This window comes from Protopterus annectens, chromosome 4.part0, assembly GCF_019279795.1.
Source record: "Protopterus annectens isolate FY-2018-M chromosome 4.part0, PAN1.0, whole genome shotgun sequence".
NCBI classification, from domain to species: Eukaryota; Metazoa; Chordata; order Ceratodontiformes; family Protopteridae; genus Protopterus; species Protopterus annectens.
In genome coordinates, this window is record NC_056733.1 from 1,089,903,357 (window position 1) to 1,089,929,080 (window position 25,724).

At 37.5% G+C, this 25,724-nt stretch overlaps 1 protein-coding gene across 1 annotated transcript in view; it reads left to right on the plus strand.

Moving 5' to 3' along the window:
• Nucleotides 1–209: 209 nt before the first annotated feature.
• Nucleotides 210–25,724, plus strand: part of LOC122800401 (putative protocadherin beta-18) — a 28,415-nt gene continuing 2,900 nt past the window's right edge. The window contains exon 1 of the mRNA XM_044069849.1: nucleotides 210–2,780. Coding sequence (XP_043925784.1) covers nucleotides 276–2,780 — 2,505 coding nt within the window. The 5' untranslated portion in view covers nucleotides 210–275. The remainder of the gene's footprint in view (nucleotides 2,781–25,724) is intronic.

Here is a 25,724-nt window from a genome sequence, read left to right on the forward strand (position 1 = left end):
GGTAGATGGAAAAGCAGACATAACCACTTGACCGTGCTGTGTGTTGCTAACCAAAAATTGAGTGAGCACAACCTGCGCTATGAAATTGCATTGAAGAAAATATGCTTGCTAATCCTGCACTTGCCTGTAGATGTCACTGTTGACTAGATTATCATAAAAGTCCTATTCACGCAGCAATTTATGAGCTACAGTAAGGGTTACAGATTTAATTTCCTATTCCTTCTGTGTATTTGCACTAACAAAGGGAAGTACAGATTGACATATTCATTTTAACAATGGAACTGGGAGTGTCAGTGCGTGCGTCGTGGAAATTACTATATTTTATTATGCTGCAAAATGCAGTAGACTCCCAGGGAACACAGCTAAGGTTGGCCGTATTTGGCTTTTTCATGGTCTGGCCTCATTCTCGAGGAGATATTATTTTTACCCTTCCAGAGGAATTACCGAATGGTGCGTTGGTTGGAAATGTAAACAAGGATTTGGGGATCGGTAGTGGAAAATATGCCAGTCGGGAACTTAGTGTGGTCTTTGCTGACAGTAAGCAATATTTATTTATAAATCCAGAGAACGGAGATATGTTTATTAATGAAAGAATTGACAGAGAAATGATATGCGGTAGCAGTTCGCCATGTCATGTTAACCTAAGAGTGGTAATGAAGCATCCATTTCAATTATTCAGTGCTAAAATGGACATACTAGATATAAATGATAATGCGCCCACGTTTCCGGTTAATGATTTGCAGATCAGTATTATGGAGTACGTCCCCGTAGGGACCAGGTTCCCAATTCAAAGTGCCAGTGATCATGATGTGAGCTTCAACGGGATAAGGCTTTACAGGCTTAGCAATAACAATCATTTTTCCTTGAACATTTACAACTCCACCGATGGTGATCTGATGACACAACTTATCTTAGATAAAAGTCTGGATCGCGAACAAAAAGCTGTGCACCATCTAGTACTAACAGCAATTGATGGGGGTGAACCAGAAAGGAGTGGTACACTTCGGATTGTTATTAATGTCTTGGATGTCAATGACAATTCTCCAAACTTTGAAAAGCCTGTTTACAAAGCCAGTTTAAAGGAAGATGCCCCTATAGGGACACTAATAATTCAAGTGAAAGCTACAGATCTGGACGAAGGAACAAACGGTGAAATTATATATTCATTTAATAGCCACACACAAAAGAAACTGGGAGACAAATTTGATATAAATCCCTACTCTGGTGAAATTCGTCTGAAAAATGTAACAGGCATGGATGAAACCAAATCCTATGAATTGCACGTACAGGCTGCAGATAAAGGTCCGTCTGCACTTTCTGGGTATTGTAAAGTCCTGTTGGACATTACAGACGTCAACAATAACCTGCCTGAGATTGCAGTAACGCTGGTCTCTGATCAGATCATGGAGGACGCAGAGGTAGGAACAGTGGTGGCACTGATCACTATAACTGATAGAGATTTCGGGATAAACGCTTTGGTGAGCTGCCATATCACTGACAACATTCCTTTTAAACTTAGATCAGTTGCTGAATATTATACTTTGATAACCGATGGTCCTTTAGATCGAGAAACCGTTGGTTCCTATAATATCACTATCACTGCCATTGATTCCGGGTCACCCCCTCTTTCAAGTGAAACAAATATTATTGTCCACATCGCTGATGTAAATGACAATCCACCACGTTTTTCACAAAAATTATACAAAGTGTACATAAATGAAAATAATTCAATAGGGGATTTCATCTGTCAGGTTATTGCACTGGATCCAGATCTGGACCAAAACGGTAGAATTACGTATACTCTTTTAGAAAAGGATCTCAACAGTCTGTCATTCATGAACTTTGTATCCATAAGCAATGAAAATGGAAATGTATATGCTAGGTCAATTTTTGATTACGAGAAACAAAGGGATTTTGATATATTGATCAAAGCTAGAGATCACGGCAACCCACCCCTAAGTAGCACTGCCACAGTGCAGGTGTCCATTGTAGACCAGAATGACAATCCTCCCATGTTCTTGTATCCCCCCACAGCAGAGGGGTATGTAGCAGTAGAAATGGTCCCTCGTTCTGCAGAAGTAGGATTCTTGGTGACCAAGGTCATAACTGTGGATGCGGACTCTGGCCAAAATGCCTGGCTGTCGTACCAGTTATTACAAGCTAGTGACACCAGTCTTGTTAGTATACATGGACAGACGGGAGAAATCAAAACCTTACGCCACATCAGGGTCACTGACCCGAACAAGCATAGAATTGTTATTGAAGTAAAGGACAATGGTATACCAAAGAGGTCTGCTTCAGTAACCATTGGGCTTTGGCTGTACGACACATTTCCACAAGTGTTGCCTGATTTTGAAGATGCCAGCGAAAATAACAACCAGATTTCCAACTTAAACGTTTACTTAATGATAACGGTGGTGTCCGTTTCTTTTCTTTTCATTGGATTTTTAATTGTCTTTATATCTTTATTGTGTTACAAGCAGGAACATGCAAACAACTGTCCATGTTCTTCTGTTTGTTGTGAATTTGAAATGAGTAGCCAAAGACTGAAAGGAAACTGTCCACTTAATTATGCCGCGCCAGCTGACCTTTTGGATATCGCTGGGTCTGAAACACTTTCTCAGAGTTACCAGTATAAGGCATTTGTAGGATTTATTCCTCAAAATGACAATGTGTTACCAGTATATAGCTCGGGAGACAGTGGAAATCATGTCACATCAGAAGGGCGCTATATTCAGATAGTAAATACAGAAGAAAATACGGCAAAAGGAGAAAATGTGGTACGTGATATGCATACACTGCTCTTTTGTTTACCTATATTGACTTGCAATAAAATTAGAACGTATGTGAGTGAGTAGGTTTTATATTTTATATATATATATATACATAGATAGATAGATAGATATAGATAGATATATATCAAAGTATGTGAGTAGGTTATTTATATACATACATATATATATATATATATATATGTATATATATATATATATATATATATATATATATGTATATATATATATATATATATATATATATATATATATATATATATATATATGTATATATATATATATATATATATATATATATGTGTATATATATATATATATATATATATATATATATATAGTATGTGAGTGAGTAGGTAGTGTCGTAGTAGTCTTCTATAGTCTACCATAACCCTCAGAAAAATTGGTGGCTTCCAATTTCCTTAACACAACTGGTGACTCCCAAAGCTAAATGACTGTTGCAACTATTTAAGTCAAAGTACGCAGTGAAGTTCTTGAAAGATGTAAATGTGTGAACCGTGTACATTTAGCGCACTCAAGTCTAAAACGCCTTTTTTGTATAGTTCTAGTTCACACCCATACCGCCTTGAGGCGTCAAGAAATTGTTTGGGTCTGGCTTCTTTAACTTATTGACTTGCCAGATAATAATCGGCAATGTCAACATCACACACAGATTGTTAGTCTATGTAGTCATGCTGTGGATAAATTAATCTTTGGCTGCTTATTGTTGCTATTTTTTTATAAATGAGAGACCTACATTTTATTGAGATGTATGGTGTGAAACATCACGTGGGGGACATGATAATGCACTGCTAATGCTGGTTTATATCACATTTTGCCATTTATTAGTAATTATAAAAAAAATCCATATGTAGTTAGTACTTTAAAAACAAAGTGACTTACAAACTTTTGCATGACATCAGGTGAAACCTTAGATGTTGTTGAAGAAAACTGTCTTTGATTGTTGCACTGTTAAGTGGCAGATCTTGTGAGTTATCCAGTATTGTTTGTATTGCTAATTATGCAATTAAACACGTTTTCATATTTCTGTAAATACCTCAGTAAACATGCACTGGGTATCCTTAAAGCTTATGTCTGGTTAATAAAAAAAAAAAAAATTAACAATATGTGTCTAGGATACACAATTTTCATGATATGAAAATTTGTGTGTGAAACTTTAGAAAAATGCAATTTTGGGTTTGTGTGCATTGTAATGTACTACAGTATTTATGGAAAAGACTATGAATGCACTGATTATTATCACTGTAAAGAATACTTCTTACTGATAATGCTGTTTGTGCAGTTAGCTTTTATTGTTCACAAAGTATTTTGCATTTATTTATCTCATGCTTTTTAAGTTTATTTTTTACGAAAATGCTTTGGAATGCAAAATGTGTGTAGGCTGCTAGAGGTGTAACATTCCACATCCCATAGGTGTTTAACTGGTTTTATATTATACAGATAACTCCTTTGTTGATAGTTTGTTCTCTTAAGAAATTTAGCACTGAGATGATGAATAGTTTGTGCAAGAAGACCATTTAAAATGACCTCTTAAAAAGCAACCCTAGTTTACACATCAGACTTGGAAAAAGTGATTTGATGTCCTACCCACAGAATTTCAAATGATCCTATTTTGAAAGTGAAGCTCCCACTTTTTACAAATCTTGGGACCAGAGTGATGAACACTTTGCAGTCTATATATATATATATATATATATATATATATATATATATATACATACACATATATATGTATAATATGTATACATAAGCAACACTTTTCATTTTTTTTAAATATGCTAGTGAACTGATCAATTGTATACTGTTTACCATGCCCATCCACAAGGCTAAATGTATTAAGTCAATTATTTTTATTATTATTATTATTGGGACATTTTAAGGTAGTCAGTCAAGTAGGGCAGTTTTTTTCTGATGTGATAGAAAAGCACATTACCTGGAAAATGGGATTTTGTTGTTTCATTGCAGTTTGATATCTCAGTGATGACTTGCCTGGCTAACTTGACCAAGCTGTGCTGAAAGGCTTTGTTTTTTTGTCTTTCTTCAAGGTTTGGAAAAGTAATCAAAGTTTAATATAATAAGCAGAGGGGCAGGCCAGCGTGTAAGGCTTTGACCCCCACATAAAGAAGCAATAGCATTTTTTTATTAAACATCAGTCATGTACCCTGTCTTAAGCAAAACACATTTAATTTATTCAGTCAATGATGAAATTGCCAATATTTGGAAAAAAAAAAACAGATGTGCTTGTATGAGGTTAAGATGCAGGATCCACACATGCAGTAATAAAAAGTCAGGAATTAACCTCATACAGTGGATCTATGAGACAGAGACCTTATAATCTGATCAACTGTTGTACCTTTTCATTACTTATGGTTTGCGTCATAAGAAAACTGCAGACATTTGTGGCAAATACCTTCTAACCATCTATATGGCTAGCCTGTCTCAGAACTGCAAAAAATGAGTATGTATTTGATGCCATATCCACTTGGAGAACAGTCAGAAGAATACCTGTGTCTTTTCTTATTGCAGTTTGCTTCATTTTTTTCATTCTATAAACGTGTGCTAATTTTTAGCTACCAATTCCAAGAATCGAACCCAGCCAGGAAACTGGACCCAATAAAGGCAAACACCTCTTACAAAATTAACTAATGACAAACTGTAAAAAATAAATTGAAATAAATTCAGGAACGATACAATAAAACACTTTAATAAACAGATTTAGTGCTTTCGTTCCTCCTTAGGGAACTTCATCAGAATGAACAACCATCTCTAACGCTTTGTTAAAATAACAGCAATCCAGCTATCATTGGTCATGACACAATTAAATAAAAAAATTTCATTGGTCCTGAAAAAAAAGTAATAATAAAATCAAACAACAAGAATTGGTACCACAGTTAACACGTATTAACAAAGTCAGTGTATCTCTTTCTTTGTACTAAAACACTTAGCATGCTCTACATTATATAATACTTGTGTTAAAAATACATATTTGTGCATATAGTCTATCTAACGTATGCTGAAAAAAACATAGCTGTAAAAATAGGGGTAAAAAAATTTCATTTTATAAATATATACATATATATATATATATATATATATATATATATATATATATACACACACACACACACACACACACACACACACACACACACACACACATACATACATATATATAGTTTGTAACCCTCTATTTCACAAGCACTCAATACTTCAAAGCCCTCCTTTTTAGGGCTGAGACAAGAGAACAATGATCATTTAACCAGGGGGGTACATAAGCTTCCGGGCGTGTTTGCCAAATTAACTTGCTGTACTCCAATCTGGTTTCCCAGCCACCTCCCCTCTCAAAAGGTTTAACTTGTTCAAAAACCCAGAACTTAAAATTGGCTTCAACACAATAACTGATATGCCTAAACAAGGCATTAGTGTCCTTCCTTTTATTATTTCATATAAGTGCTCATATATACCCTCTGTTTCAATCTTATCTCTGTCTTCCCAACATAATATGAAAAACAGAGTGTACAACAGACCAGGTACACCAGCTCCTGAGTGTAACAACTAAAATACCCATTTGACAGTAATTTGTTCCGTATTCCCTGTACTTGCAATTCAGAGGTATTTGCAATGAAGGGACATTGGGGGCACATTCCACACTTAAACATGCCTCTTCTACTTTTACCATTAAGGGAGGTTCCACATGATGTCCCAAATGAACCAAGGCCATTTTCCAGGATGTTTTTCAAATTAGGACCCTTTCATTGGTCTCAAAAAAACTTTTAAACTATTCAGCATATTAGAAAAAAGCTCTGAATACTTGATAATAATTTTCTGCACCATCTTGGTGTCCCTATTAAAATTTAATACAAAAAATAATTCATTATTATTACATAAACCAATGCCTTTCAGACATTCTTGTACTTTCATAAAAGGGGAATCCATTCCTTCTTCATTATCCTTTGGACTAATTAAAAAAAGTATTTTTTACCCAGCCCTGTAAAATATCTTCTTTGGTGGACTCCGTAAATGCTTTAAGACATCCTCTAGTAATAAATAACCCTTTGGTGAACTTTAACTCCTTGACTAAATGTTCCCTCAGGGTGGTTGTGAAGATAGTTAAAGGCTGCCAGCCTAGCCAGATAGAATTATGAAGATAATTCTGTCATTTGTAAATAATGTAAGCCATAGGCTTGTTCTCTTAAATGTGAAAAGACTGCATTGGATATTGAACTGCAAGAATGTAACAGCAGTGCTCTCTGCTGTAAGAAAGCTAAGTCAAGCATTTCATGACTGTCTTTGATGTTAAAATTTGGAGCCGATATGTCTAGAGGGAGGCATCCTGCCTATTGTTTTAAGGCCAGAGTTAATGGCTAGAATTTACATGTATAAATGTCCTTTATTGCTCTGGTCTCTGACCATATGTATAGAATGTAAATGTAGTTTCTGTTAGCCTGGGAATACCAGAGAAGTGTGAAGAATTATGTCATGTGAAGCAGCTCTGTGTTATCAATTTAAAGAGAGAAAATCAGAGAGCTCTGAGCATTTTGTGTTGAGGATATCAACATCACCAGCACTGCCTGTTTCTATATGTAAGTTATTTAGAACTGTGCTTTCTCTTAGAAATAGCTTTAGGAAGGTTAGACTAAGTGTTTTTCTGTGATGTCAGAACTTTTCTACGATATTATTTTAAGTATTTCTCTGTGATCTCTGAACTCTTGACTGGCACGGTATAGTAAGAAGTATTATCTTGTGTTTTTATTATTTATTATTCAATATTTTTAAACATTCAACTGTGGCTGTTTTGTGTACAGATAATGTAAGCTCTAAGAGTGCATTGCATATATATAGTGATGCTGTACCAAGTCACTCAAAATAAGTCTTGACTGTTAGGTCATACTTACTATTTGGATAATAATATTGCACATTAATAATTAGACCTCCTTTTAATGGCCTATGAGTAGCTGATAAATATTAGCTGGGTGGTGGCAGTGATTTCTACCATATAGTCTGGGTAAAAGGGGCACAGCTGGAGAACCTGTCCCAGCCTTCTCCAGGAGTGTCTGTGAGGTTGTATAAACTCTTATCTCAAAGTGTGTCTGTGTCAGCTACTTGGGCAGGGACACAAATCACTGGTTGGAAAGAGAGGGTGCTGGAGGTTTTAGCTTGCCCACTAGGCTGAGATCTGGACCCTATAGCTGTGCCAGTGGGGAGTCTTATTGGAGACCTGGAGAGAAAGGGAGCAACCAGCCCCAGACTGACTGCGATCTCTGTGTGCTCTTAAGGGAAATTGTTCTTTACTGTGTGTGTATTTATTATCCTTTCCCCTATATGGACGCCCCTCACTGGTGTTGGTGGTGAGGATTGAGGCTCTTTGATTGCTGGGCCAGTGCACAGGCATCACATATTAATTGTTTGGCAGTGGTGGGATATCCACACCACATATTAATTGGTTGCAAATACTAATTGGCTTGTAGTGGTGTGGGTAGAGTGAATTCCTGTAGCTTGTGTGTACAGTGATCACTGAAGGTGTTTTGTACTCTAAATCAGCCATGCAGTGAATACTCAGAGTTCAGATCACAATTGTTTTATTTCTTTTGTTAGCTTAGTTAGTCAGGGAGAGCAGGCAGCATGTCAGCAGAGGAGTGCAAAAAGCTGACAAGGAGCCAGCTGTCTGAGATGCGCCAGACTAGGGGACTGGTGCATGGAAACCTGACTAAGGCAGACATGATTGCAGCTTTGGTCACAGCTGCATATGAAAACAGCAACCAGGAGGATGATCAGACTGGCAGTGGAGATGTACCACCCTCAGAGAATGGACAGCTCAGCCTTTCTGTAGAGGACTTAAAAATCCACCTGGAGCTAAAGAGACTTCAGTTGGAAGCCAGGCATATGGAAATAGAAGCAGCCGAGAGACTGAGATGTCTGCAGGCTGAGGAGAATGAGAAACTGCTATGCCTGGAAGCTGAGGAAAAGGAGAGGCAGCATGAGAAGGAGATGCTGAATTTTCACCAGAGTCATGGAGGTAATGGGAACAGGAGTAACTGGACCCCAGAAGCACAAAAGATCAGTAAATTTCTTCCACAGTTTAAAGAGGGGGATAATTTTGATAGTTTCATTCATATGTTTGAGAGGGTATGTAAACAGTATGATGTTGACCAAAGGCTCTGGGTACAGTTCCTGACCCCCTTACGCCATGGTAAAGCTGTAACTGTGTTGTCTAAACTTGCTGATTGTGAATAGTTTGCTTATACTGCTGTTAAAAATCACTTGTTAGAATGTTTTAAGCTAACACCTGAAATGTATAGGAAAAAGTTTTGTGAGCATAGACACAAGGCAGATAAAAGTTTGTGTGAATATGTTGCTGAACTGACCACTTATTTTCATAGGTGAGGAAACAAGCCCTTAGCAGTTTGCCTGAGGACATGAGGATCTGGTTAGCTGGTAGACATTGTGCTGCTTCAGACGAGTTGGGGAAGAAGGGAGACCTATACCTAGCAAGTAGGGCATCCCTGCACATGAAAGGAACCCCCAGTACTGCTCATGGTCTAAAGGAACCCATGGTGGGCAGCACAGACTGCTCCAACAGAATCTGCCAGTAGCAGGGGAAGCCACTAGTCCAAGTATGCATCCAGGACCTAAGGTTAAATGCTTTGAATTAAACCAGTGCGGCCATGTGCCATACAGATGTCCATGGAGCAAGGTGGGGAACAAATGGTGAGAGAGCCAGTAAGTGGGAAAGACACAATGCCAATAGTAGGTTGTCTGGAGACAACAAGGGTACTAAACTACCATTCTCCAGATGTCCTGATAGGGAAGAATTTGGATGAGGCAGTACTATGTGCTTATGCAGTTACACGCAGTCAGGCTAGGAGATAAGCATGTGGGTCTGGTAGCCTGGGGGAGACCCAAACAGACTGCATACTTGCAGCCAGGAAGGGTGAGGTGGTTACTTCAGGGAGGGAGCTACTCTGTAGCAATGAAACTGAAGGTGAGCCACAGCTGCTTAAGGGTACTGATGTTTCCTTGGACAGAGGGACTGCAAAGGTAGAGGCGAGTAGTAGTACCCAGGCTGACAGTGAGGCACCACTGTCAGAGGATGCCAGACTTCCTGTGGAGGGGGAGCTGGGAAGGGTTACAAAGAGAGAGTTGAGACAGGCTCAGCTCTCAGACCCTACATTGCAAGGCCTGAGGCAGGTAGCTAGGGAGGCACCTGATTCTCAAGGGAAGGGAGAATCTGTATACTGGGACAAAGGGTTACTGTATAGAGAGTGGACTCCTGAGGGAGGGCAAGAAGGTGAGAGGGTACAGCAGTTGGTAGTGCCTAGAGCTTACCATCTGGTGCTTCTAGCCATAGCCCATGATATTCCCTTTGCAGGTCATATGGGCATAAAATGTACAAAGAGACATATTATGCAGAACTGCTACTGGCCTGGAATTTCCAGAGATGTAACAGGGTACTGCAGGACCTGTGAGCAGTGCCATAAGGTAGGCAAGGCAAGAGACAAGGTGAGAGCTCCTCTAATGCCTTTGCCTGTGACTGAGGAGCCATTTCAGAGGGTAGCTATGGATATTGTGGGGCCTCTGAGTACCCCAAATTCCACAGGGGAAAAAGTATATCCTAGTGGTAGTGGATTATGCTATGCGATACCCTGGGGCAGTGGCTCTGTACTCCATTGAGGCAGAAAAGGTGGCAAATGCTTTGTTAGATATTTTCAGCTGGGTAGGTTTCCTAAAAGAAATACTGACTGACAGAGGTTCCAATTTCATGTCAGACCTGCTGGCTTGTCTGTGGAAGTACTGCGGGGTGAAGCACATGAAGACCACACCCTACCATCCCCTGACTAATGGTCTTGTTGAGAGGTTAAACTCTACAATGAAGTCCATGCTACGGGCATTTGCAGGCCAGTTTAATTGAGAGTGGGACAAATATTTGCCCCATCTGTTGTTTGCTTACAGAGAGGTTCCCCAGGAAGCCAAGGGTTTTTCACCCTTTGAGTTGCTGTATGGACACAGAGTGAGGGGACCTCTAGATTTAATTTGAGATGAGTGGGAAGGTGAGTGTGAATCTCACAAGGAGTCTGTTGTGGCATATGTTGTGGCATATGTTTTAAACCTCAGGACTAGGCTCAGGGAACTCATGAGCTTGGCCCAGGAGAACCTGGCAGAAGCCCAACAACAGACAAAGGTGTGCTATGACAGGAATGCTCAAGCTAGAGAGTATGCTATAGGGCAGCATGCAATGGTTCTCATTCCTGTCAGACACAACAAGCTGGAAGCAGCTTAGGAGGGACCCTACAAGGTGGTAAGAAAGATTAGTGATGTTAACTACATGGTAGAACTGCTAGGCAGGAGGCAGGGGCACAAATTGTACCATGTTAATATGATGAAACCTTACCATGATAGGGAGGTCCTTGTGCTGAGCATTTGCAGTGGATTGCAAGAGGCGTCAGAGGGAGATCGGGTGACTAATCTCCTCAGTGAGGCTCGGACTGACACCTCAGTGGAAGGGGTAGTAATGTCCCAGCAGCTATCTCCTATCCAAGTTCAAGAAATCTGAGCAGTGTTACAGGAGTTTGGGGGCATGTTCAATGGGAAACCTGGGTGCACCCACCTGGTGCAGCACCAGGTGGATACAGGACCCCAAAGGCCTATTAGGCAGGCCCCTTATAGGATGCCTGAGGGAGTCAAACAGACTCTGAAGGAGGAGATACAGGAGATGTTAGATCTAGGGGTAATTCAAGAGTTCAACAGTCCCTAGGCCTCCCCAGTGGTGCTGATGCCAAAGAAGGATGGCAGCACCAGGTTTTGTGTGGACTACAGGAAATTAAATAGTCACACAGAGACAGGGGCTTACCCCATGCCTAGGACAGATGAGGCCCTAGAGCAGCTGGGTGGGGCTATGTATCTTACAACCATTGATCTTACCAAGGGTTACTGGCAAGTGCCCTTGACTCCCAGTGCTAAAGAGAAGTCAGCCTTTATGACTCCTTTTGGTTTGTATGAGTTCACAAAGATGCCCTTTGGGATGAAGAATGCCCCATCAACTTTCCAGAGGCTGGTAGATCATACCCTAGCAGGAGCAGGAAGGTTTGCCCTTGCTTACCTAGATGATATTGCCATCTACAGACATTCCTTGCAAGAGCACCTTCAGCATGCCAGAGAGGTGCTGGCCAGACTACAGAGGGCAGAGTTGACCATTAAGCCCAGCAAATGTCAGGTGGGTATGGCAGAGGTCTCCTATCTGGGACATAAAGTGGGGAGTGATAGGATCAGGCCAGAGCCTGCCAAAGTAGAAGCCATTCAGGCATGGCCTGCATCTGTTACCAAAAAGCAGGTGAAGGCATTCTTAGGGACAGCAGGGTACTACAGAAATTTTGCCCCCAGTTATAGTACCATAGCTGCTCCCCTAACAGACCTGACAAGGAAGAACAGGCCAGATAAGGTAGTGTGGACCACAGCATGTGAGCAGGCATTCCAGAAGCTTAAATAAGCTTTGGGAGGACCCCCTGTGTTAGCCAGTCCAGATTACAACAAAGGATTTGTTGTGCAGGTGGATGCTTCAAACCATGGGGTGGGGTGTACTTAGCCAGATTTCTTCAGAGGGAGAAGAGCACCCAGTGGTTTATCTCAGTCATAGGTTCCAACCCAGGGAGGAATGCTATGCAGCTGTAGAAAAGGGATGTCTAGCCATGGTGTGGGCACTGCAGAAACTTCAGCCTTATCTGTGTGGAAGAAAATCCACTGTAGTGACAGATCACAACCCCCTAACATGGTTAAACAGAGCCAGCCAGCAAAATGCCAAGCTACTAAGATGGAGCCTAGGGTTGCAAGCATATGATATGTCAGTGCAGCACAGCTGTGGGATTAGCAATGCCAATTCAGATGGGTTCTCAAGACAATGAATGGGGTGAGGTACACTCAGATCAATCTAACCCTCTCAAGCAGCATTTCTCAAGGGTCACTTGAAAAACTAGCTTGAGTTCTCCGGAGGGGGGGGGGGGTTGTGAAGATAGGTAAAGACTGCCAGCCTAGCCAGACAGAATTTTGTAGATAATTCTATCATTTGTAAATATTAATATAAGCCACAGGCTTGTTCTCTTAAATGTGAAAAGACTGCATTGGATATTGAACTGCAAAAATGTAACAAAGGTGCACACTGCTGTAAGAAAGCTAAGTCAAGCAATTCATGACTGTCTTTGATGTTAAAATTTGGAGCCGATATGACTAGAGGGAGGCATCCTGCCTATTGTTTTAAGACCAGAGTTAATGGCTAGAATTTGCATGTATAAATGTCCTTTATTGCTCTGGTTTCTGACCAGGTGTAAAGAATGTAAATGTAATTTATGTTAGCCCGGGAACACCAGAGAAGTGTGAAGAATGGTGTCATGTGAAGCAGCTCTGTGCTATCAATTTAAAGATAGAGAATCAGAGAGCTCTGAGCATTTTGTCTTGAGGACATCCAACATCACCAGCACTGCCTGTTTCTATATGTAAATTATTTACAACTGTGTTTTCTCTTAGAAATAGCTAGGAATTAGGAAGGTTAGACTAAGTGTTCTTCTGTTATGTCAGAACTTTTCTACAGTATTATTTTAAGTATTTCTCTGTGATCTCTGAACTCTTGACTGGCACAGTGTAGTAAGAAGTATTGTCTTGTGTTTTTATTATTTATTATTACATATTTTTAAACCTTTCAACTGTGGCAGTTTTGTGTACAGATAATTTAAGCTCTAAGAGTGCATTGCATGTATATACTGATGCTGTACCAAGTCACTCCAAATAAGTCTTGACTGTTAGGTCACACTTACCATTTGGATAATAATATTGCACAGTAATAATTGGATACCCTTTTAAGGGCTCTTGAGTAGCTGATAAATATTAGCTGGGTAGTGGCAGTGATTTCTACCGTATAGTCTGGGTAAAAGGGGTACAGCTGGAGAACCTGTGCCAGCCTTCTCCAGTAGTGTCTTTGTGGCAGTATAAAGTCATATCTCAAAGTGTGTGTGTGTCAGCTACATGGGCAGGGACATAAGCACTGGTTGGACAGAGAGGGTGCTAGAGGTTTTAGCTTGCCACTAGGCTGAGATCTGGACTGTATAGCTGTGCCAGTGGGCAGTCCTATTGGGGACTTGGAGAGAAATGGAAAAACCAGCCCCATACTCACAGTGATGTCTGTGTGCTCTTAAGGGAAATTGTACTTTACTGTGTGTGTATTTATTATCCTTTCCCTATATGGACACTCCTCACTGGTGTTGGTGGTGAGGATTGAGGTTCCTTGATTGCTGGGCCAGTGCACGGGCATCACAGTGGTCATGTGAGCTGCTCACACCATCTGGCCCTTCACAATATATATTTTTTGAAAATAAAGGTGATTACTGTTATAATGTAAATATGAATTTGAAAATTGTTCTTTCCTGTACAATCTAGACACACATATTCTATTGGCAATATCCTTGAGAATGTTTACACCCAAGAAATGCATTTCCAACAACATTGAAGAAGAACACCCAAAAACTGTAAGTAAGGACAGGAAGAGCAAATTGGTTTATAGCTTGGACTTTGTTCCTGGTGTCAGGGCTGTTTTCAGTATTAATTTTAGTCTTCTGAAATATTTGCTATGGTGCTTTGTTCGCATTTGTTCATGTTTTATTGTTGACCCTTCATGATTTCCCAAATATTTATACACTAACGCCTGCTCAAGTTCCTTTATATCACATTTCTGTCCCAGGCTGATATTTTCTTGGTACTGCTGCTTTCTTACTTTAAATGTTGCTTTTGCACATTTATCAAGACCAATGACATTCTTAATATAATTTGAGAAAGATTTAACCACTTGCGGTTGTGCTTTCAGCTCCTCAGCTGATGAACTATGTAGTTTTATATCATCCACAAAAGGAAGATGAGAAGTCTTTACACGTGATTGTTTTTTGGGAGCCAAATTGAAACCATGACCAAATCTGTTAAGTAGAGAACTTAATGTGTTATGGGCAAGACAAAAGAACTGCAGTGACAAAGAGTCACCCTGGAATATCCTCCTTTGAACTTTTATCCCTGGGATAATAATTTGCCCTTTATTATGGCTTAGCTGCAAAGTGTTTTACCACTGTTTCATGATCAGTGTAATGTAATTGATCAATGTAGGGTGTATCTTATATATCTGTAAGCATTCCTTTATCCACGAATGTGGAATGCTGTCAAATGCTTTTTTATAATCTATCCATGCAATGCTTAGATTCTTCCCCTTTTTACAATTCTCCATTATGACTATTTAAACAAACTGAGTCTTTGTTCCATATAACTTTCTCTTGTTACCATTTTGTTTCATTGCCATGACTGAGTCTTCTCCTAAATGACTATAAACTTTGTTGGCCTCAACTCCAGTATTCAGTTTATACATCTTCAGAAGGCAAGTTATTGGTCTATAGTTTTAAAGAGGAGTATTGTTTTTCCTGTTGTTGACCAGGTTGGTGTTTGTTCAGGATGCACATGTATGTAGTTCTTACTCAGAGGTAAATCTTCATGTAAAGATGTTAATATTTTAGAAAGAAGTAAGGCATTGCATCTGTGCCTGGAGTTTTCCATTTGGGAGTTTTCTTAATTTTGTTTCATTTTCTTTGATCATTACTTCATCTCATTTCATATCCTGTACATTTGGATTTCTTACTTTTTCTTTTAATTCTTCTATCCATTTAGCATCTTTGTTATGTTCCACAGGGTCTTCATAGGTATTTCTTCTTTTTTTGGTGGTGTTTCTATTTCTTTTTTTGTTTCCCAATTCTCTATCACACTTTTTTGGGTCATCAATGCATTGCTTATTTTGTACTTTTCTTTATATTTATCTGCATATCTTCTAAGTTTTTCTGCCTGTGCTGACATCTTTAATTTATTATTTGCAATACAGTTCAATAGATCCTGGTCTGTTCTGATATTGCATGTTGCCTTTATCATGTCTATCTTTCTAAGTATTTTTGTTGATCTGTTCTCCCTTCTATACTCTACAAACATCAATGCTTCTTGTCTCAACTGCATTATAGTTTTCTCTATTCAATGCTTTCCATGATAGTATTTGATTTCTTCCCTTCCTTTACCTTATTGCTCTGTGTTTTTGTTGTAAGAATTTCTGTGTTATTAAACAATGACTGCAGTATGACCATCTTCATTAAAAAAGGCCAAACCTTTTTCCAGAGCTTACAGACTTCATAGAGAAAGCATTTTTATTAGTCAATACACTTATCACACCAGAGACCTTGGTGCAACGCACTAGAACGTCTCGTCCTGCAGTACTGTTACTCTCTAACCTATCAAAGAGACCATGCTGCTCAGTTATAACAGGGTATATAGAAGTGGAAAGAGTGAGAGAGAAAGACAGACAGATATTCAGAAATAAGCAATTGAACTGGTGATATTTTTGCAGCTGCAAAAATACATGGAGTAAGCACGATGTCCTTCGCTGATTGCCTCAAAGCCCTGTCCCTTTACTCAGTGTCATGCAGACTTCTGAAAGGTGATCTTTGCCTGGCATGCAAGGCATCCCTTGACTCTGTTTTGATGAACCTTCTGCACATATGGAAAACAAGCAGCATCAGAACTAATAGATTAAAAGACCAAAATGTTGCTTGTGACATAAATAGTAGATGTAGGAGAGACAGATGTGCTTCTCAGAAAATTCCCATTCTCTGGAACAGGCTCCCCATGCATGTGAAGCACAGTTCCTCCCTATCCCTATTTAAGTGCAACTTTGACCAATGGATGAATAATACAGAATTCACCCTTGGTACTGTACCTTTGTCTCTGATGGACAGAGGCAGTCAGTAAATCACCCCTATAAATCAAATTTGTGGATCACGTATGGGTTGCATGGCTAGGCTTATAGGGGCCCTTGTGATTGTTTGTCTAGTATACACCTATGAACCTGTAAACCTATCTGAGAAGGAAGAGTAATTGGAGGCAAACATGAAAGTAATTCGATATCACTGCTGGCTATTTTATTATAATAATATCCCTGGATGTTGTTTGAGTAGTTCCCCTTCTGTCCATATTTCAAAACAGCACAGGGTTTTTGAACACATTGAGTGAAAGAGTCTAAAAGAAACATTTGTAGGATTTAATCTTTTATGTTTAAGTTGGTACATATATGTGTATAATTGTATGATTAATTTTGAACATTGTGTATTCTTGTCATTTCTAGCATTTATCCTACTGACATCAGAGGAATGCATTTCATTTATACTGCACATATGTCAGCCTTTTGTCTTAAGTCTGCCAGGAACATAATGAGATGTCTAGAGGTTGATTAACTCTTTTCTTCAAGATCACAATCCTTGTTAGACAGTGAACTAGTAAGGCTATGCTCTATTACCAAGCAGCAGAACTATATATATTTTATCAATGTTAGCATCTTCTGAATCAAATGATTGAACCCTGGTGAATACAGAGTTTATTGTACAATGAAAATGAATGTTAAGGGTAATGTGGCTGTTACATCCTCATTTATGACTACTGTGCAAATCAGGTAATTAAGTCCAAGTATAGCTTACTAACGTCAGATAATTCATTTCAATAGAACACAGAAAAAGAAGAAACAGTTCTACAACATGTTACCCTCACACTGAAAAATTAAATTTTATGGCAAATGGATTCAAAAAATATTACTATTTTGTTAGTATTTGTTTAGAAAACAATAGCAAAGACAGATTCAGTAAATGTTGTAATACTAATTGCTCTCTTAATTCCAAAGGAAAATGTATGAATTCTTTTTTCCTTCAAGCTTCCTGGTCATCTTTAGAGAATGTCATTGTGACAGCAAATCATAACGTTTGGGATTATCCACTTTCCGCATCCCATTTCCCATATTGTTTAATGTAATGGCTAGCACCTCTACAAAAAATGATGCAGGTCTCATATAAAATCAAATATAGAACTGACAAATTATATGTCCAACACTGTTTTCTCATTACTTCTGAGTGTCAGTTATCCCTCAGTCATGCTGGAGAACTTCAACTTTGCAGTGTTTTTTTTTTTTTTTTATAAAAGTTTAAAGGTTTGTCTGCTACTAATTACACTTGAAGAAATCTTCAAGAAATCTCTGAAATACCAGATTATGGCTTCAGAATCAGTATGCAGTTGTGCTTTGGTAGGCAGGTAACATCAAAAGGCAGCCACATACAGTATTTGTTTGTTTCTTTGCTTGTTTAGGCTCAGTCAGCAATGTTAAAGATCATGATGATTGTTTACATTTTATAGGGCTAATGCAATGAGATGTCAAAAAATCTTAAACTTGTGCTTAACAGAAGATAATATATATTTTTTATTTATTTTTTTGTTAAACTGGATAAAGTTTTGATCCAGGTGGAACATTTCAGGCTGTATCTGGATGTACATTATCTGTAAATAAAGGCATTAGATGTACACATTAGAAGCATTACAATCCAATTTAAATATTACATAAAGCAGAATACTGTACCATAAGTTTTCTTTTATAAAAAAGAAAGACGGACAGATAAATGGAGAAGATTACTAAGGATAAAACTTTCATAGAAGGAAAGATTTTGGGTTAGACCCTGGTGATCAGCAACTACCTACATTTTCCTCTGAGGCAAGCATATATTTGACTACTCCCCAAAACAGAGATTTAAAACTAGCTACAGGGCAGCAAAGAGCCTTTGCTTACCCTGATGCCACAAAAATGTATAGTAAAACAGCACAGAGACAAGATATCTGACTCTGCCTCAAGTTACCAGAGATCAGGAATGGATTCAAGATAAGGTCAGACAGGAGAGATAAGACAAAGGAGCTGATTGCCTGCTTTCTAATCACAATGGGAGGAAGTGGAAGGGTTCACTGCCTGTGTGATCTCTGTTGGAGGCTAGGAGTGTCGCAGGAGAGCAATAGTATTAGGGACAGTGATGCACTCATTTAGCAGCCTTGACATTAAAGATAGGGAAACATGTAAATGTTCTTCTTGACTCTGGGTTATTCATACTTACAATGTAAGACCAAAAACATTCATGGGAATGTATTTCTAGCCTTCTAATGATCCTCATTGATAATTAACAAACTCTCCTCTAGAATGTGTAAAATCTGTTAAGCAGCTTACTGTGTAATTTAATCCAGACTTTCACTCGGGATTAACTTTAACCTGTAGAATTTGTTTATCTTGTTTGCTTATGTAATCACTGTAAATATTCTATTTGTAATATGTTATGTTGGATCTGTTTACCTTGGAGCTTTTCTCCCCGGGCCTCCGCTGAAAATGGACATGCATCCAGTCGGACTATCCTGGTCAACAAATGTAAAGTAAATAAAAATAAAAAATAAATAAAAAATTAGCCTGAAGCTATGACCAGTGTCCCTAATGTCATTGCATGTCGCTCAACCTAGAAGATAGGGATACTGACTGAATTCTTCTTTGTTATGACACCTGCCTCCTCTCCTCTGCTCCTCAATGAGTATTCAATTCACACAACTCATGATTATACCATTAAGTTGACTTTTTGACTAGATGGGGGGGTTGCATGGCTAAGGAATATGACTTGATTGTAAGACTCCAACAGAAACTGGTAGGACAAACAGCACCAATGGGTGTATGAACATTTAAGGCATGAAAAAGATTAAGCACTTTCGGACGTTTATACATCAGACTTCAGCAAAATCTAGTTAAAAAACATATAAGCCATTGTTTAAATGTCAGTCTCAAAAATCACATGTTCAAGAGAAACCAATCAAAAACACATAACAGTAAGTTCAAATTATTTAAAGCCACACTAAATAAATCCTTTTATAAAAGGAAAAATCCTAAAGCCATACCATGATGGGTCTAGGACTATTCACTGAAAGCACATTTCACTGAAACACATTTGACTGTGCACAATTCACTGAAAGCTCAATTCACTGAAAACACAATTCACTGAAACACATTTCACTGAAAGTTATATATGGCCTTTTCCCCACTGTTGTGCGACCCTGGAGTTAGTATATATAGTAAGGGGGGTGTGGGGGCATAGCCCCCCACCTATTTTAAATATTTTGAACTATATACATGGATACTTGCAATTCCAATAAATTACTCTTTTCTGAACTTAATATATATCCAAAATATGTGGGGGCTACTCCCCCACACACCCCCTTACTTTATATACTAACTCCAGGGTCGCACAACAGTGGGGAAAAGGCCATATATAACTTTCAGTGAAATGTGTTTCAGTGAATTGAGTTTTCAGTGAATTGAGCTTTCAGTGATTTGTGCACAGTCATTTGACTTTCAGTGAAATGTTCTTTTAGTGAATAGTCCGAGGCCCACCATGATATATATGTAAATAAAAACAACAAACATATTTAAAATGCAAAAATACAAAACATATCTATGTTACACATTATATTACATATGAAAGAAGTTTTAAAATACTCAATATAGATGTGTTTTCATTTAATTCTGGAGGCATAAGTGCATTCAGCCTAATATGCCATATAAGTTCCTTAACTTCAAGAGATAGTGAAAAGAAATTTTACAAACAAAAAGTTAGGTGCAGGCAAATGTGGCTTTTGTCCTCAGTGTAAATTTCTTTTGGATAAAGATGAGTTATTTGTTAAAACAACCCATATTAGGACTATATTTCACTGTACATGTAACTCTACAGAAGTGATTTACCTTGCAGTTTGCCAGCAGTGCAGTGGGTTTTATGTGGGCAAAACACAAAATCGTTTAAGAGATTGTATTTATGAAAATGGCTTGGATATAAAAACTAAAAGAGAACATAATGCTTTATTTAAATAAGTATTACATTTTCAAAACCATCAGTTTCATTTTTTTTGGACTGGATATTGTGTATAAGGATTGGGGGGAGTCATGGGAAGATCAAACTGAAGTTAAGGAACGTATGTCTCGCTAAATGTGTCTCTTTAGCTACAACATATTCAGGAGAATCCAGGACATAGTTTCCACTTTAGGGTAATAGAAGTTGTGGAAATTAACACTAGATGTGGAGATATTGATAATGTTACAAAATTAATAGAAATTAAATGGACTGGGAAGCTGCAAGCATATAGGTTCCCAGAACTTAATAGGAAATATACACTGAAAACAACCTTAAAAAGGCAGAGGCTAAAGAGACATTTTGATTGGTTAACATCACACCTGAAGTGACATTTACATAAAGGAAGGAGTTGGCCCTTTTACCCATGTTGATTGTCTGAAGGTGTTGTGTATATATACTGCTTTGCATTTTGTTTTTTACATGGATGGGAAGAAAGATCACTGCAATTTGCAAGCGCTTATCTGGTTTTATTTATTTTATTAAACTTAAAGTTTTATTGTTAAGTTCAGTGTTTTACTGTTTCTGCTGTTTTGCTACTACTTAGTTGTTTCTGTATATATCCTGGCTGTGTTGCCTGTATATCTTATTTGTTTTTCTCTATAACACAGTACTTTAGTGGGAGTTCTATTTTTTTGTTTGTGTGTGTGTGTGTATATATATATATATATATGTGTGTGAATAAAACCTGAAACTGCACCATTAGACCACTGAAAGATTTATTATAAAACACTAAAAACAAAGGAAAGTGCTTTTGTCCCAAGCATTCACTGGACTTCATCAGATAAAAAAACTTCTAAAAACAGCATCTATAGATAGTAAAAGGATTCAATAATTCACAGAAATGGACACACACTGATAAAAATAAAAAACAGAAAGGAGCCCAACCGGTAAGGCACACTATTTATTGATAATATGAAGTGCTTTTGTCCACTTTATACCAGGACTTGTTCAGAATAACCAAGTCAACCTCCACAACCATTAAATATGCATATTAAAAGTCACATGCCTAATTAAAAATCACCTGCCATAGAAACAAATGAATCAATTAAATTGTTAATAAACCCAAACCTTAGCAGCCAAATAAAATTAACTAAACTACATTACTTCCCACAAACCCCATTGTAACAATGGAGACAGAAAAGCACAACCTATATCTCTTAACATAAAATGAAACCATCAAGTTTAACGGTTGTATAGAAACCCAAACAGATATGCAACTCTCTCTCTCTCTCTCTAGATATATATATAATATATATATATATATATATATATATATATATATATATATATGAAAAAATGCATATTAAATATTAAATAATGCTCACAATATAATGTTAAATGTGTATTTGTATATATAAATTAAAACATGCTTATAATTCTTATAATACATATTGTTTTCTTTCAGATACAAAACTGAGCCTTCAATTTAAGAACACTAATAATGGAAATTGTCTAATTCAGGCCAGGGGGAGTGGTGATATCTAACCTCAATTGCCACTTCAATTCCTTAAATTCCAAGTACAAATCAAAATGTCCTCCCCTATGCTTCAAAGCCACCTGCTCTATTGCTATGAATTTAAAACAATGTAGTGAGTTCTTAATATGTTTAGCAAAGGCATTAGTTTTGGCCCCCCTCTGTGTATCATATGAATGCTGGTAAATCCTTACCTTAAAGGCCCTTTTGGTTTTACCTACATAAAAACAATCACAACATTGGCACTTGGCAATATAAATGATTCTTTTACTGTAACAATAGAACCTTTTACTCAATTTGATGACACCATAATTTCTGATGGACACATTCGCTGTTTCAAAAATGTGCTGGCACTGATAACAATGTCCACATTTAACTATCCCTAATGCTGTAATAACAGACAAAGGTCTCTCCAAAAGGACCTTAAAGCTGACATCTTTCTTATAAACTATGGTAGGCTTGTCACCAACCTTCAAAAGATGGTCCTTGTTGGCCCCAAAAACACTCCAATTCATAAAAGATGCCATTAAAATCCATGTTGTATGTAAGTATTATGGCTTTGTTAAAGTTCCTGTTATTGTCATGGGGAGCCAACTCATTGTTGTTGATATTAGAACTACCACTGGTGTAACCATTTGTACCTAAAAGGGGAAAAATATCCTGATTGTCTTTTCCTAATAACTTCATCAAAAATGCTGTTCAAAAATTGTTCTGGGTATCCCGTTTTACTAAACATGCTCTTCAAAACAGAAAATTAAACAAGCAAGTTTCCAGAATTACTTATCATTCTCACTAACCTTACGCACTGACCCTTTACCAAACATTTCTTTTGGTGAAGAAGGTGCCAATTATCAAAATGCAAGAATGAATTAGAAAATGTTGGTGTGCGAAATAATGTAGATTCAGACTTGTTATACATTTAATTCTGTCTTTAATAAGTGCCACATCAAGGTAGTTTGCCTTTTCCTCATATACATCCATGGTAAACCAAAAAAAAAATCAGTGCTGTCATTCAAGAACTCTAACAATTGGTCGAGCTTATCTCGTGTCTGCACACAGAAAATAATGATATCATCAAGGTATCGCCCATACAAGGGCCAGCATTAAAATATTATGATGTGAACACTTTATCCTGTTCCCACTGTGCCAGAACACTGTTTTCAAAAATAGGGGCACAGGCTGAGCCCATAGCCATCCCCTCCTTTTGCCTGAAAATCTGATTTTCAAAACCAATAAAATTGTTCTCCAACACAATTTCCATTAGAGTTCTGAAAGTCAAAATCTTAGAATGTTCAAAATCAGTATATAAAACAGCTCTAAATCCACTCCATGTGGAATGACAGAAAACAAATCCTGGACATTAATTGTAATAAATAGTAAACTATCACTAAATAAACTGTTGGTAACTCTTGACAAAAATCCCATCGGTCTCAGCATAAATATTTAACTTGTGTTAAGACACTCTTTAAATGATAATCAATGTATCTGGCGATGGGGAATATTTTGGAGGCCTTAGCATCCACAATATGTCTTAATGGAGGGTCAGTTACATCCTTGTGGATTTTAGGAATCCCAAAAATAGTAGCGGTCCTGAGAAATTTAACATTGAGGTAGTCAAAGTCTTTAGAATAAATCTGATTATTTAAAAATAAATCTTTCAACATTAATTCAATTCTCCGGTAAGCAACATTCATCTCACATAAAGCTACTTCCTCATATGTGTCAGTGTAAAGTAAAACCAGTATTTTGTTAATATAATCATCCGCACTCATTATAATCAGGTCCCCATCCCTGTCAGGTTTCATGACCCTGATCCTTTTATCACTGCTGATCTTTTTCAACAAAACCTGCTCATCAACACTAAGGTTAGGAGACCGGAAACTGGTGTGGGACACTAATTTACGTATATCATACTTGCACATTTTATCAAATAATTCAATGACTGGATAAAACAGTGGGTTAAACTCACTGGTTCTAATACAACCATTCCTCAAACCCCCACCTGAAATGCTGTGGTTGAAAAAAAACTTTAAATTCAATTTTCTGCTGTACAATTTCTGTTATAACAAAATGTCATCAATTCTGGCTGATCTAGCAGGCACGAAAGTAGGGCCTTTTTCAAATAAATCACCCCACTGTGATGTTACATTTGCAATACTATAATTAAACATTTAATTCTATCATTCTATGTTAAGAGATATAGGTTGTGGTTTTCTGTGTCCATTGTAACAACTGGGTTTGGTGGAAGTAATGTAGTTTAGTTCGTTTCATTTGGTTGCTAAGGTTAGGGTTTATTAACAATTTAATTGATTCATTTATTTCTATGGCGAGTGATTTTTAATTAGAGCATGTGACTTTAATATGCATATTTAATGGTTGTGGAGGTTGACTTGGTTATTCTGAAGAAGTCCTGGTACAAAACCGATGAGTGCTTAATATCAATAAGTACTGCGCCTTACCAGTTGATCTTCTTTCTGTTTTTTATTTTTAATAGTAAAAGGATTGATTGGTCAAATAATTAATTAATTATTCAAACTTCAATCATATCTTTTAAAGAAAATATAGCGGGTGGGAGGTTGGAATAATGGTTAAGGTGTTTACCTGACAGACACAAAGTGCAGGGTTTGATTCTCACATTGAGTAATTGGATAGGCTTAAAATGGCCTACAAGGGCAGTTAGCCTGATATTAACCTATGAACCTAACCTACATGCAAGATTCCTCATTCTTGGTTATATTAAATGATTAATTTCATTTAATCCTTTATTATGACTGGCTTCTAATTCAAGCTGCCAGTTTACTTATTTAACATATAATAGTAATTCATTATACCATTTTCTAAAATACTTCTTAACTTGCTCTAAAGCTAATAAACAAGAACTTCTTAAATCTCACACATACCTCACTATGCCTATATAAGGCATTATATTCTTAACTTCTTTTTGTAGAATATGAATGATCTTTTATTCTGTGCTGTAATTTCTTTCCAGTTTTATACATGTCACTACATAAACTACATCATTTGTTATGCTTGTGTGCCTTTCCTTGGTACCATATGTTTTACCTATAACTGGGTGCATAAAATATGGACTGTTCTTAATGTACTTATAGCACTTATGTATTCCACAACTATATGTCCCCTAGCATTTACTAGTCTTATTTATCAAAGTACTCAGCAAATTATCCCTACCTTTCTCCAAAAACCTTTTAAAGCCATCTCCCCTCAAACTAAAAAATGTTCAACTGTAAAACAAGGAGGATGCTACCAAATCATTACTTAATAAAATGTTCTTGTTCTTGGATATATTTTTTTTATAGTCCAGTCTTCATCTTTCATTTTTAATACTGGTTTAGCATCACCATTCCTTCCTTCCAAAACATAACCAAACATCTTTTCAGCTTGGGCTAAGGGGTAACCTCTCTTCACAAACATTTGCTTTAAACCCATTACACTTTCTATAAATTCCCTATCATCGCTTGCCAAAATACTTAATGTAATACGTTGACTTTTAACCATATTAAATTCCATATTATTGGGATGAGCACTTGAGTAGTATAAAAACATATTGCTGTAACATCCTTTTCTATATAAAGGAGAAACAGATGTCTTATCGCTCATATCCTTTGCATA